We start from the raw sequence: 16,166 nt of genomic DNA, 5'->3' as shown, positions 1-16,166 counted from the left end.
TATTAATTACTTTACCTGAACCATGGATTCTGACAAATGTGTTTCATCAATCTCCAGTATAATTTTTTTTATTTCTTCATAAGGCAACCGGTATGAACCCAAGAAGATAGCTGAAAATAAATACATGTAAAGAGAAATAATCAAATGTGTACCAAAGATTGGTTTTCAATGCAAAGAGTATAGACCACAAGTGTGCCTTGATATGGTGCAGTACTGCAATAATTTTAAAAAATGGTTTTCGCCAACCAAAGAGTAGCTACTGTATAGCCTGAAAAGTGGAAAGAAAAAGATTTAGGAAACAGTGTGTCATGGTGGTTTGTATTGTGGAGAGAGGGAGAAGAGTAGGAAGGGGGAGAGAAGGAGAAATAAAGGGACACTTGGTTTGTCACTTCTTGACAGTGTAATATTCCAGTGGGAAACCCAGAGGGAATGTCGACTTTCAGAAAGAAATATTAAGCTAGAGTTGATTGGCTTGATATTAAGTCTACACTGCATGACAAAGAAAATACAGGGAAACTCAAATTGCTGACATGAGCAGTTCAAGAGGTATTACCATTGCTCTTTCGACCAATATGTCTATCATGGCTCGGGGGAATTTTAAATTTTGTGGAGCTTGCTGACCTAATGCCCCATACACTTTCTGATGGTCTCCCTTATCCAAAGAGCAATCAAGAATGCTGATGGTGCCATTACCCTTATAGCACTATGAAATAGGATCAGAAGTCTTTCTGACCTTCTAAACTCTCTAGATTTTTAAACAGCCAAAGGTCTTTCAGCTTACCTTCTTATTCTTACAAACTAAACTAGAAAAAAATGAATTGAAAATTAATTCCTCCACTGAAATTAAGAAAAAATGTCAAGAAAGATATACAGGGCTTATACATGTCTTGGGTTAAACTATGGAGAGGTACAACTAAATAGGGTACTCTGAAAAAATAGCCCTTCCAGCTGCTCATTTGTGTAGCTGATTTTAATCATAATAGAAGTTTGCGAAAAGACAATAAATTAGTCTATATTGTTGTCTTAAGGATAATGTGCAGAAAAACAAAAGCAGCACCGAAAATGGTACATATCCCCCTGCTGTGTGAATACAAGTAGTTTAAGGATAGGCTATACCACTTTAAAAATGTAAGTATAAGAAATGAAAAGAGTGTCTGTGGTGAAGGTTACAGGTCCATGAAAAGAATTGCGTTATAGGTGCACATCTGTGTAAATTAGAACATAACTTTTAATGAATATTATTAAAATAAAGATGACAATGAAAAAATAAACTGGTGCAGTGCAACACTCTCGTGCAGTGAACTGAATTGACAGTGCCAAAATAAAGTTAAAACTAGGATAGGCGCTGTGATCAAATGTTGCCAAGTGTTAGTAAGACTAACTGTCCTCGGCGCCGCAGATAAACAAAAGTCTGCAGTGCCTTAGACATTGTCTGTTGCAATGGCGCTATGGAGGGTCCATGCTTCTGAATGGGGACCACACGCAGTGCTTATCCTTCGGGATAGGAAGTCTTGCTACATCTGTATGATGCCTGTTTTGACGCTGGAAATTTGAAGAGCATCGAAATACACTACGAATTGCGCTGATACAGTAAAATCAGTCCTTGATCTCACTACTGCCACTTAAAACATCAGGGTCAGAAAGGGTCAGTCCAGAAGACAGATCCACTGAAAATACCAATACATTTGAACAAATCAAAGATGGCAATCTACTTTCTTAAGATACCCTACTGCAAAGCCTGAGCATCCTTTGACTTTTCAGGAAGTGCTGAAGTGGTCAGTAAACTAGCAGCAGCAGGTAAGAGTATTTATCTACATTCACTAAAGCATGCAACCCAGATCATACAAAAATTATTTTACTCTTTTAGTAAATATAGCTAATTGAGTCCGATGCAGCAATAAAAAAAACCAAGATCATTCTATTTATACACAATCTGGAAATTATAATTATAATCTTAAACAGCTCATGCTTTTTGTAGCTGGGGAGTGTCCCGCATTTGGGAAAGAGATCCCAAATCTTCCCTACCTGTCTGGTAAGAATCTATCAATTAGATTGCTAAATAGTACCTGATATGAGTAGCTAATACTATGTTTACTGTAATTGTCTCAGTATATTTGGTTAGGTATTACATATACTGTAAATTAACAGGTTAATTGATGTTCTGTGAAAGAAAGATAAAACCCACATGACATTGCATTACTATTAAATTTAGTTAGAGTTATTGGAGTCAAACACATATATTATTAAACAAAATTAAAAAAACCTTTAATAGATGGACTGAGGCAAATTACTTTTATATGATATCAGTCTAAACATTTCAATAAGGAGTTGAAAATTATACTCTACAAATATAGCTTTCTTGTCTTCGAATCCAAGAGGCTGATGAATATAACAATGTATCAATTACCCTCAGCAGATTGCAAAACAATGAATGTCCTGATACTTGTAAAACCCCAAGCAGCCACCTACTGTATACTTATTTCTCTTACATTACATAATGACAGGGCAAAGTCTTAACTTAATGCCTACAGTATCTAGATTTAGGTACATTCATGGTAAAGTATCCTTTACGGTCAGGAAAACGACATCTTACATTGAATTATATCCATATTTATTACCTTCACAACAACGTCCTATATGTGAACATGACTTTTTTACATGGTCAATGAAATGCACCTAATTGAAGTTTCCCCAGAACCCTCCTGACACGCATTTTATATTTAGAACACTTTCTAAGAAGAAGACAAGAATACATTATGCTTACAGAGGTTTTGGGCAATTTTAGGATCCAACACTTTAAGTTCCTTTATTCGCTTCTTGATTGAAATGTTATCTTCAACATCATCTTCTTTCCTTACTGTGGATAGAAAACATAGAAATCAATATTCTGAATCAAAATAAGGGGGTCATATTTAACAACATATACATACAGTACATTATACCTTCCAGTAAGAAGCTCAACATGAATAAAAGCATATACTGTATGCAAAATGATATATGGCTGTTGCCCAGCTTATTTTGCCCACTGCCAGGGATTCCCAGGGGAAACAGGCCACAGCAATCTGCAGATGTAGGGAAATAAGCCGAGTGCACCTCGAACACAAACATGGAGCTGCTGCGGCTGCCCCTGCTGTAATCTTTCCCAGCATAGCGGACAAGGGGTTTTCTTCCACCACGGATTCAGGAAAGGGAAGTTGGGCTACATCCATAATGGTACATAGCGATTGGGCATCTTGTCTTTTGCATGTAGCTAGTTATTTGGGGGTTCTAAGATCTCATAACTGTTCTTAATCACCTATTTGAAGAACTGATCAGCACAGGCCTTCTGTATAAACCAATAGTGGCTCTAAAAATAGAACACAATTGTAGTGTGACAACACTCTATACATTTCTGTGGATGTTATATGGCATCTGTGTTTTTGAAGTCTACTTTAAATAGGTAGTCACAAAATTAAATATTGATTTGAAGAAAAAGTACTTTTTTTCCCATGTACAATAGAGAATTTATTTCGCAATATAGGTTATTCAATTTACCTGTGAGACAATTTAACACTGTACATACATCAACTACCTTTACAACAAGATTTTTTTTTGTTGTAAATAATTAAGTATATGCACTATGGAAACATATTTTATAGCTTGTGCTAAAACTGCAAGTCAAATGAGGTAATGCTGCTGCAACTATAAAAGAAAGTGCATCTAAGAATTTATGTGAACAATATCCACTACACAGACTAAAAGCAATACATAATAAATGTGGTTAAGCATTGAAAAGAAAATCCTACAGCACAAAAAAGCACAAAGAAACGTCAGAAAATGTGTTAATTAATGGCACTTCATTAATTTAAATAACTTACATGTTTCTTTATTTGAAGGTTGCAGCTTTAATTCTTAAAATTTGCAGCAGGAAAAAAGCAAATTATAAATAAAAATCATTTTTTTTCCACAAAGTATGCTATTACTAATGTTGTAATAGGAAATCATTATGAGGCTACCAGTGTTTATATAAAACTCAGAATACCTGCAGGAATAGTGCTTTTCTCAAACAGACATACAGATGAAAAGGAACAGTAGTTCTCTACAGCTGCACAGTCCTCATTGATATTTTAAAGTCAGAGAGATTTTCTTCATCTAGTACATTCAAAAACATTCTGAGGTGTGTGTCTCTCTCACGGAGAGGTGAGCTAGGCTGTCCTTAAGCAATGAATACAAAATAGTTTTTAAAATGTACTAAATAAAAAAAAGACAGCAAGAAGCCATTTAAGAAAAATAATAATTTGGTTTCATTCAAAATTGTATTTACTGTAATTCTGTTGGCAGTGATACAGTTTATTTTATTAGTGTGTAAAGTAGTCTGGCCTGCCGAAAGGTTTGCTGGGGCTCAGGACTCCAGCCAAGGACTCAGGCCACGTTGAGCTCCTTCCTCTATGGGACCCAGAACAACTGTTCCGACAATCCATTCAGGCGGCCTTGAAAACCGTTGCTTTGCAAAACCGTAGTTTGACTATATACAATATTACTTTATGCAGTTTAGTAAAGTAATTATAATTAAAAAGATTATGGTCCTACAGAATGTTTACTATAGTTTAACACCCATATCAACACACAAGTATATTGATGGACATGCCCTGAAGCAAATGACTATGAACAAAGGAATAAACTGAGATGATATACCAAGAAGGATGTCATCACGGAAGGAGGGCTTTGGAGAAATATAGGTGGAGAGGGGCACGTGAGCAGGAAAGAGACCTGCAAAAAGAGAGAGAAAGAGGCCTGTCCCAAGGAGCCTGGCAAGAGATACAGCGCAGTGGCAGAGCCTTCTTAGCCTGGTAGCATAGCAAGTATCTGAGGTAGCGGGTACGATCCAGGACGGTACATTGTCTGTGTAAAGGGGGCCCATGTACGCTGGGGGTCCCGAAGCTATGAGTGGACAAAGTGTAAAAACATCCAGGGGGTCATCCCTACGACACTTCAGTATCCTTTTCAGTGTACACCATTCTTTGTGAAGTAACAGGACTGCACCTATTAACACACCTATATTCCACACATGCTCCAATGCTATGCCAGCACCAACAGCCCATTGGTTAGGATCTGGTCCACCGGGACAGAGTAGGAGATACTGTGAGCAAGATGCGCAGTGGGGTACATTACTATCCTCTCTCTACGGTTGTTATACGTATTATTCATGGTCCTGAATATGTTCGACTTTGGGAACAGCAGTGTCCCTGAGGAGTGGAAGTGGTGCGAAGGGAGATGAAGGCGTGAAGAATTCTCCACCCACGAGTGTGACGTGCCAGATGAGTGGATAACTGAATACGCCTACATGATACCCGTCCATTTAGGGAGAGAGGTCACAGATTGGCCACAGCCGATGTTCAAGATGAGAGGCATAATTTGCAAGAGTTGCTAATCGTAGGTATAATATCGGAGTGAGGCAGTGCGGATGGGTATAGATTACTGTACGTTGAATAAACGCATCACTCCAGACCAATATTGTATGTCCTGAATAAAAGATGCACTGGATTGCTTCACAGTGAGCAATTGGTTCTCAGTCCTTGACCTTCAAAGTGGCTACTACGAGATCCCCATGCATAAGAAAGAGCAAGAAAAGACCGCCTTCAATTGACCCAAGGTGGCCGCAAATTTTCAGAGGCTAATGGAGGGAGTAGTGGGGGATATGAACCTACCGGAGGTACTAGTGTAGCTAGATGACCTGATAGTCTTTGGAAGGATTTTAGCGTCGGTTGAAGAAAGTGCTGGACTGGTCGAGCTTGTGTGGATTGAAATGCCCTCTTGACAAATGTCAGTTTTGCAGGACTTTGGTTACCTATGTGGGACATATCGTCTTCGATAAGAGGGTTTCCACCGATCCTACAAAGCTGGAAGCAATAACCTCCTGGTCAAAGCAGAGACAAGTACCGGAGTTGAGGCCTTTTCTGGGATTTTGCAGGTACTATCAAAGGATGGTGGATAACCATAGTACAGCCTTTGACACAACTAACAAAGGGCTATCCCCCCCATTTCGTGGATGTACTTTGATCTGAGCACCATTGGTCAAAACTATTTAAAAACTAGAGCAGTTTGGAGCCCAATGGACTACAAAATGTGAGGCAGCATTCATAAAGATTAATACCACGTCCCAGTGCTGGCTTTTGCCTACACACAGAGCTCCTATATACTGCATGTAGACCACACCCAGGAAGGACTGGGAGCGGTGCTTTACCAAGAACACGCTGATGGATTAATGCATGTTGTATTAGTAAATCGGGGTCTTGCCCCATCGGAAAAAAACTACCTAGTCCACACATTGACTTCCTGGACTTAAAATGGTCAGTAATCGACAAGATGCATGATTACCTCTATGGGGCATAATTTGTGGTCCACACCGATTATAACACGCTTATCTATATTATTTGCTCTGCTAAACTGGATGCCACTGGACACCGTTGGTGAGATGGGTTGGCTACGTATCATTTTATCCTAAAGTATAGACCAGGCAAACAGAAAATTGATGCAGAGGTATTATCCAGGATCCCTGGGGTGCCAGGGAACTCCACAGGCAGTGGAAGATCACAGCTACCGGAGAATGGGCCATGTGTAGGAAAATTGAGACCTCCAGATGTGTGATATCTGCCAATATTGACCATGTGGTGGACAGCTTAAGGATATTCTACACCGCTATACCCATCGCATAGAATAATCCTGCTGAATTAACTATGACAGGACTGCCGGCAAGATCTTAGAAACGCACAACAGCTTGACACTGGGATAAAATAAATGGTCAGTACTTAACATGAATAGACCCGTTTCCTCCCTACTACTGAGATAATGGTATAATAGTGATGAAGAGTGACGTAATGTTCCGAGTCATTAAGAAGTCACAGCACTTAACCATAAAACAGATAGTACTCAGACTCTAAAACAGTCAAGTAGTATTGAAATCTCTTCATTATCATGGGCACATTGGAGTAGATAAAACTCTACATTTGGTACGGATCCACTTCTATTGGTCTCATATGCCCAGGGATGTAGAAGAGTATTGCAAAAATTGTGGCAGGTGCGTGCCTAGCAAAACGCATCGCAAGACGGCAGCTCCTCTCATGAATATAACCAGAAATGGGCTGCTAGATCTGGTGTGTATGGATCTCCTATGCTTGGAGCCGGATTATAAAAACGCTATGTTCCTGTTCGTCACTGACCACTTCACTCAGTATGCCCAAGCATTCCCATCCAAGGATCAGCACAACAACAGTCGCCAAAGTACTGTGGGAGAAGTATTTGTACACTATAGGCTACCAGCCATACTTCATTCTGAGAATAGGAGCGACTTTCAGAAATGTCTTAGAAAATAACTATGGAGTTTATGTGGTATTAGGAAGACGCCGTGCCACCCACAATGTGACCCCCCCAACCTGAGAGATTCAACAGTACACTACTAAATATCATGGGAACCCGGTGTAACGAAATTGTGGGTAATCAGCGCATTAAAAAAGGCAGTATGCTTGGCTGGTTACCCCTATTTCGTATTGGGGATGAAGGGGTTAATTTTATGTGCACTGTACATGTGTTATTTTTCCCTCTGTCCCTTATTGTCCCCATTTTGCAGGAGTGTTTGTGCCTGCAATAGTGTATAACCCAGTACACTGACGTTACTGGCTTTGGACACAAGATGCCGCTGCGACCGCTAAACAGCAAGTTAACTGGATAAGCGTGGCGCGGTCTTTTTGTTCCATTGCCAAGTATAGGTATCCATTACTGAGCCTGGTGTGGGAACTCGGTCAATTGACGTGAGAACCCCGTAACCACAAGTCAATTGATGTGAGAAGCCCATAGCCCAGTATTGCCAGTTCAAGGAGAAAGGGGAAGGGCAGTGGGAACAGCGCTAATGCAATGCAAATAAAAAATTAGTGACTATTAGACAACTAATAAATGTAAATACACCCCTGAATATTGAGGTGAAGGCAGCCAGGAAAAATAGGTGACACAAACCAAAAAACACAGTGAAAACAGATAATCCGGCGCCTATAAAAAATAAAAATCTGACCAAATATAGTCCAATTCAAAAGGCTGGGATGAGTTCCATGGAAGTGTCCTCAAAGTAATCTCAGACAAACAAACATGTAAGACAACAACATGAACGAGAAAAAAAGAGAGAAAAAAAGATCATAGTGCAACAAAATACAAACAACAAATCACTGATAGAGAGTATGCAATTTAAGACAGCAGTTTAATACAAGGATTAAATAGTATATAAAAAAAACAACAAACATGTGATTGTTGGGCAAAAACCACTAATGAAGTGATGGCATCCAGTGGGGCTAAAATTGAGACCCTACTTACAGCAATGCTGATATATAAAAGCCTGTAGCTCAATCACACTTATCGCTCCGGGGCCTGGAGGGAGGATGATGCAGCTCGACCGCCTGGAGACTCCGCACCGCTGGGAAGCACAAATACTGTGGCTCCACGCCGCCAGCCACCACACCTGTCTTCAACGCGGGTCAGCTCTAGGATAGGAAGCCGCCCAGGCTCAGTGCCGCCGAAGGACTCGCTGGGACAGTCACGCAGATCAGGTGTTATAGTGTTTCAGTATAAATGTACTGCCACTTGTTTATTTCCCATCATGCCCCTGACGAAGTGACTGATGTCACGAAACGCGTAGGGTGGACTATTCTCTGGCAGAGACTTTTTGGCTTCCTCCCTGTTAGCCCGTTCCTTTCTATCCGTGGCCTTGGCCGTCTGAGCCCGTAGCACTTGCGTGTGCCCCTCCCCTATCCCGGCTCACACCGGTGACGTCAGAGACTATCGCGAGACCTTCTGGTCTGCGTGACTGTCCCAGCGAGTCCTTCGGCGGCACTGAGCCTGGGCGGCTTCCTATCCTAGAGCTGACCCGCGTTGAAGACAGGTGTGGTGGCTGGCGGCGTGGAGCCACAGTATTTGTGCTTCCCAGCGGTGCGGAGTCTCCAGGCGGTCGAGCTGCATCATCCTCCCTCCAGGCCCCGGAGCGATAAGTGTGATTGAGCTACAGGCTTTAATATATCAGCATTGCTGTAAGTAGGGTCTCAATTTTAGCCCCACTGGATGCCATCACTTCATTAGTGGTTTTTGCCCAACAAGCACATGTTTGTTGTTTTTTTTATATACTATTTTATCCTTGTATTAAACTGCTGTCTTAAATTGCATACTCTCTATCAGTGATTTGTTGTTTGTATTTTGTTGCACTATGATCTTTTTTTCTCGTTCATGTTGTTGTCTTACATGTTTGTTTGTCTGAGATTACTTTGAGGACACTTCCATGGAACTCATCCCAGTTCAAGGAGAAGCCATAACTCGGGAAGGAAAAGGGCCAGCAACCTGAAATTTGGTGTGCAGCCCCAGTGTAACACACTAAGCACCCACATATTCAAAAATATAATTGTAAGATAAGGGAAACATGTATTTTTAATAAAGTGTATTTTTGCTGCAGTTTTAAAAGGGCAGGCAGGATAAGGCTTTTTTCTACTGTCATTGAAATGCACACAGGGACCAATTGTTTTGACACCGATGAGCTGGGACACTTTCCTATGCAAGCTTCATAGACCCCATGCTGAGGCAATGCCTGTGAGTCTAGGGAAGTGTTGCATATGAAAGCCCCAGAGTCAAGATGTGTGAATTAGCCAGGATGGTTGCTGAATAGGAAATCCTGTTAGCCATCTGGGCTAGCTCACACCCTGAGTTTCCCTCCCAACCCGGGAGACGCCAGGTAGAAGGGGGAGTACACATATGCTAAGCAGCCCAGGTAGCAATGTCGCACAGGCGCTGTGTTAGCCGGAAATCCCTAGAGGTCCCACTCTGCAAACTGTGGGCAAATTGGGGATTGGTGAATGGGAAAGTTCCCACGAGGGGGATTGGGTGACAAAGGCCTGCTGGGCTGAAACGCGTCAGAGGATCCGTCAGTACTACACTTTGCTACAATAAAGTTTTTTTAGTCACCACTTCAGCCTTCCTTCGGTCTTTCATCACGGCTGAGCATCGCTTCTTCCTCCGGTGGGAAGAGTTCTCGTCGGTTCCTGTTCGCTTCAGGTAGCACGCCGGCTGGACATGTGCACCCACGACATACATGCAGTATGTGCAGTGGCTCAGGGAGCAGTTATGCAAAACCTATAGACTAGCTCTTGAGGCATCTGACTCTGCCAATAGGGGGAAGAAAAGCTGCTTTAACAAATGAGTAGCAGGGCAAAGAAATACATGGGGAGACTGGGTCCTCATTCGAAATTTAGGAATACCGCCAAGCATAAAGTCGCTAGTTGATGGAAACTAGAATCCTATCTTATGTTGAATAAGCTGGGTGAATTATCATTGTATAAAAATAAAGTCTGAAAAGGGGTGTGGGGTCCTTTAAGATGCGTCACCAAAATAATTTACTGACAATTTGACACCTTGTTAAATGCGCTGTTCGTGATGAGGCCCCTAATCAATTAGAGATCCCTAGACGAAGTAATAGGCTAAACAGAAGTCAGGGTAAACACTGCGATTCACCTGATGCCATTAAAGAGGAGGAAGGTGATGAGTCCGAGGATGAAGACGCGTATGAAAGTGAGACTAAGGTCACTAATCCAACATCATGTACACGCTAGTGACTCAGTCTCCCACAGGGCCTCCCTTAAACAGTGTGCATTACTACGGGAACCCCCGTCCACTACCAGTACTGAACTAGACCCGGAAGCCAATTAAGTTATTCCTCTAGGCCCACTGATCATTGAGGAAGAGGTGGAGACTGGCCAAGTTCCTGGTGGTTGTGAAAGAAACTACAGAGTAGAGGAAGCAAACACTGGATCACACCTAGAGTCTCAGTCTGGTGAAGGCGAGTAGAATTACTTACAGAACTAGTAGTATATCCTCCCTGCCCTCAGAGAGAAACTAGGCCACCCATGCTGCTAATGTATGATTCACCAGGGGAGTCCACTGAAGTCTCGGTGGGTTATATACCAAAAAAAGTAACCCAGATTGTGTGTGACTCGTGTTAACCCAGGTAATGTGGTACCTGGGGTGTACCAATGACACAATATGTGGAAATTGCCATTATATGCCATCACCTGCTCCTGTATTCATCTGGGCCTAGAAAGGAATCAGTCGATAGATAGAAATGTTTGTAATGTGTTATTACTAGTATAGGCTATATGATACAACTGTAAAATTGATGAGAACATCAATGTTTCTAGCAGGGGAACGATGTAACACCCCTATGAACACACGAATATATTGATGGACATGCCCACTGGCCAATGTCTATGAACAAAGGAAAGGACTAAGATGATATGGTACCAAGAAAGATGACATCACAGAAGGATCTGTGTAAAGTGGACCCTTGTAGACTAGGGGTCCCGAAGCTGCGAGTAGACAACTTGGATCACTTCAGTATCTTTTTCATCGTACACAGCTACTACCATTTTTTACGAAGTAAAAGGCCTGCACCTATTAAGAAACCTATATCCCACACAAGCTCCAATGCTGTGCCGGCACCAACAGTTGCACATTAGTTAGAACCTGGGCCACCGGGACTGAGTAAGAGACACTGTGGGACAATTACTCAGCGGGGTACATTACTATCCTCTCTATACGGTTAAACGTATTGTTCATTGTCCTCCGAGGGCCACTGTATGTGATTTCTGGTTTCCTCATATATAAAATATGGTTATTCAAAAGATGAGTCCCTCTGCGTTGTCTGGTCTGTTGCTTGCTGAATATTCTTTAAGGGCAGGGGAGGTGGATTAATGCCGTCGCCCTTGTATCTACATATTAATACTAGGGAAATAAAGAGCGGCTACATTAGTATCTAAAGAGACTACATTTCCAATTGGCAATACAGGAAACCAAAATAAAGCAAAAAACTATTACTAGCTAACACCCATTATTTTTCCCGCTGATTGCTATGGTGTAAAGGATGTATTGCCTCACTATATGGTAGTATACACTTGCCACTGTACAAAATCAGTTTTCTTGTTTAAACTATTTTAGGGCATGCTTTTCTTTTACGCATCATTCTTTAATAATTTCTCTGGGAAAAACTTTGGCCTGAGATGATTAAATGGATCTCTTTATGGGTTTAAAGACTTGCTCACGCACAATGAAAATAATAGTCTTAGTATACTGTAGCAGCAGAGATGTAGAGGAGCACAGCAGCGTTTCTTGGCAGCATACCAGCTAGTAGGTCGCCAAAATGAGGGTAACTCCAAGCAGGGATAAGTATTAAAAAGGTTCTTTAATGGTCAGTGCAAAAGAAACAATGGTAGGAACGCACCTACGCGTTTCGTCCGGACACCTTGAGAAAGTACTTTACGGACGAAACGCGTAGGTGCGTTCCTACCATTGTTTCTTTTGCACTGACCATTAAAGAACCTTTTTAATACTTATCCCTGCTTGGAGTTACCCTCATTTTGGCGACCTACTAGCTGGTATGCTGCCAAGAAACGCTGCTGTGCTCCTCTACATCTCTGCTGCTTGTGTTTACCCTAAGAGGACTGCACGCTGGAACAGATTCACCCATCAAGGACACCACTAAGGGAGGTAAAGGGCCTTGACCCATTATTATTTTACCCTCCAGTGCTGGACTGACTGAGTTATTTCCCCAGGGTGTAGTACACCACCATTAGGAGACCTATATTGGGGTACCCGCGCGGGGACCACCAGGCCTCTGGGTTCTCACCCTGGGATGTTATGGATTATACTCTATGTCCTTGAACATGGATCTTTTATGGTATTATCAGTATACTAATGAGCTATCTATGGTGATGCACCATTACACCACTTACCTATTAGTATACTGTAGCACTAGACTTTTCGCTAATCAACAACAAACTGTTACTACTGTAAACAGAAAGAAAAGCAAAAAAAGATTATTTTAAAAAGCTGGTGCAAAGACCAACATTTCTCCTTCATTATTCTAAATATTCCAATTAATTACATTCAATCTGTACCACATCATTTTGTGGCCTCGTTATGAAGCAAGGCATCAATTTAAAAAATAGGATGGAATGCAAAAAACAAAACTATATGTATTTAACCTTCAACAAGCAAAATGGATGCACACAGGTTTTTTTGTAAACATTTCCCTTTAGAGTATGACATGTCTTAAAACTGAACAATGGCATATAGATAATTGTTTCAGACTACAACTAGACAGGCAGATTTTACAGGTGACTCAAATCAGAGATTGTAGAACATGTCAATGTTTTACAATTCATAATCTACAAAATGATAAGCAGAACAGTGTCTATTAGAAAATAGACAAGTAGCTAAAGTAAAAGCCTAGTGTTATAACTGTAAACGACTGCATTATGCACAGCTCTCGTCAAAATGTCTGGATTTTAGGACGACCAGATGTGAAACAATCATAGACTTCACGACTATTTAAAGTGTAATATACGTGATGTCCTGCCATATTAAATAAACTAAAGGGAAATTGAGCTTTGCTATTCAAGATCATCCAATTCAAAGGCTATCCAGAGATTAAATTTTTTTTATACTTTGTGAGTTACAATCAATCTTAGTAAGACTGCATATCAACTGCTACAGTATGGAGTTTATTTGAAAATAATTAAATGTCATGGTTAAATGGGACACCAATACACGAATGCAAAATGTCAGTCTGAACACTCAAGCATATTTCAAAGGTGAAGGAATACACATTTAAACAGTGTGTTGGCAAAACAAGAAAAGCTTAATTGGTTTTTATGATGTAGACAATAAAAATAAGTTGTACCACTTGTGTTCTACATTTTCAGCAACACTGTTTTTTTTTTATTTCATTTTTACATTTTGGAGCAAAAATATGTAAACTTTGTGATACTGTATACAAGATTGTCAAATGTGCTTAACTACTGTACATGGAAGCAAATTGTATTGCAAATGCACTAAAAGCCACAAAATGTGTTAGTTATTCCAAAATGAGAAAATTATTCATTAGTTAAGATATTGGATGTATTACATATTTAGCTATACCAAATTAATTTAGAGTTCTCATATAAGAACCCTTATTTAGTATGGTCTGTATTACTGTAGGTACACTTTGATTATGAAAACTCATCCATGACTTCACTGACTTGGGGAGCTGGAATATGCCTGACTATATGAAATGTTACTTTAATAAGTATCCACATGTCTAAAAATGAATAAAGGAGAACAACCAAGTGAGCAAACATTCTGGTGTAAACCTTAATGGGGCAATCTTCCAGCTCTACAATCAGCTCAGTGTGTTGTAAATCTGCAAGGGCTATTTCCGAGGTTTTTGTGAAGTCATATTTATTCAGGTAAAGTGTAACCTCTGACATCAGTATGAGAACCTATTTTCATCTAATGTGTATTTCATTTGAATAGTCTTCTGCTGAAACTAGTTTCCCCCCTTAATGTTGGATGATGTTTCACTGGAGGGTCTGCATCAATATAGCTATAAATATATAATAAAATGGGGGAAGAGGGAAGTTAGAGTTCTTGCTATAGTCAGAGTGAGAGCGGTGCTAGGAGCAAAGGATAATAGATATACCAATACGTGCAGAAGTATATCCAACTATAAATATACAGTACAATGATTGTAAAACAAAAAATGTCCCCAGGTATTTCTTGGTGGAGAGCTTGTAGTAATAAATCAGCACTGCCTTGAATGTTTGGCGAGAAATGTTTGTTGAGGGCAGAAGTACCAAGGGACAAGTGGAGCAAACATGGGCCAAAACATCTGTACCATACTGTATGCAAAGAAAAAAGTTACATTGAAATCAATAGAATTGTGTTTTGATTTATCTTGCGCATGCTTTTTGCCCCAGAATGGCTCCACTTTGCCTTGATACATTGGCACCCATATGTGGTCAAGATATAAGTTACATGGGACTGCCCCTATGAGAGGAGCCCATGTAAAATAATGCACAAAAGTAACAGTTTTGACAGAGCCATGACAATTATCGAATACATTTTACAGAAAAGGACAAGTGGGCAGCAAGCAATATGGGAATCAGGGTTATATTGTATGCTGTACTTGGATAGTAAACCAAACTTTCAAGTTTACGTCTTTACCTGCAGCAGAGCAGATGCATGAACCATTGTCATCCTACAAGTAATGTCCAACTTATAAAACAGACATCTGTAGCAGATTTATTCTGGGTCTGTATAAACATAGTGTTGTTACATAGAGCTGCTAACCGTAAAATGCTGTGTTTAGCCAGTGGATATTTAGAACTATTAGAGCATAAAATTGTGAATAACCACTAACATTCAAAGAAAGATCACATTGTCACTTTGTTTGGAAAATGTGAACTTTATAATTACAGCCATGTAGGGACTTCAATTAATACAGTAATTATATTATATTTATAAAGTTAATTTTAAAATTAATTTAATTGCTATGAATGAATATATTTTTTACTCAAGTACAAAATTAAATATGCACAACTATACTATGGCACAATCGTAAATGAACACAATGACTGTAAAAAATATATATAAACATTACATTTTGAACGGGGATTCTTCAAAACACACGACTGAAATGAAGTCCTAAATTGAAAATCAGGAGAAGCAAACTTATATCCCTAAAGTAAGGCAATGGGATGTGTTTTTAGTTTTCCATTACTATTCAAGCATCAAAACACTAGTCTGGACTGAGCCAATATCAAAATAAAGAATTACAATACTACTGTGCATCAAACAAATACATCAAAGTACAGCTTTAAAAAAAGGAATATCATGTCGATCAAAATAAAGCTCTTACATGATGAGGTTATGCATTTTATAGACCTACACACAAATATTATTGTATAACAAATCATTAAAGGTCATCTAGCCTAGGTATGGGCATACGGCAAAACTGAAAACAAATACAAGTTATACAGTATTAACCATTTTCATTTCTGAAATGTATCAGTACAATGTAGGAAAATACATACCAAAATGTGAAATCTCCATAAACCAAATGCAAAAAAACAAATAACTTAATTGACCAAATGCAAAATCAAATGGCTTAATTGATCATGAATGGTAACATAAAGAACTCTAAAATTGTTAGCTGCTTAAAGGGATAGAAGTAACATACAGCATTAAATATGAAGCACTAACAAAGGTTGAAAATGCACTAACCTTCTATAGCTGTAATGGAGGAAATAGGAGAAGGCAGCCACGTGCAGCATGTTAAACAATGA

At 39.9% G+C, this 16,166-nt stretch overlaps 1 protein-coding gene across 9 annotated transcripts in view; it reads right to left on the bottom strand.

Annotated features, from left to right (window-relative positions):
- The window catches only part of DIAPH3 (diaphanous related formin 3), a 782,005-nt gene that overhangs the window by 432,527 nt on the left and 333,312 nt on the right, over window positions 1-16,166 (bottom strand). For all 9 annotated transcript variants that reach the window (XR_012799927.1, XM_075591046.1, XM_075591039.1 and 6 more), the window contains exons 18-19: window positions 2,765-2,857; window positions 16-110 (exon numbers count right to left, since the gene is read on the bottom strand). Coding sequence is in view for 8 of the 9 variants with exons in the window: in XM_075591046.1 (XP_075447161.1) it covers window positions 16-110; window positions 2,765-2,857 (188 nt within the window). In the remaining variant the exon portion in view is untranslated. The remainder of the gene's footprint in view (window positions 1-15; window positions 111-2,764; window positions 2,858-16,166) is intronic.

Source organism: Ascaphus truei, chromosome 3 (genome assembly GCF_040206685.1).
Source record: "Ascaphus truei isolate aAscTru1 chromosome 3, aAscTru1.hap1, whole genome shotgun sequence".
Classification (NCBI taxonomy): domain Eukaryota; kingdom Metazoa; phylum Chordata; class Amphibia; order Anura; family Ascaphidae; genus Ascaphus; species Ascaphus truei.
Note: the sequence above shows the minus strand (reverse complement) of the source record. Positions and strands in the feature narration are given on the sequence as shown.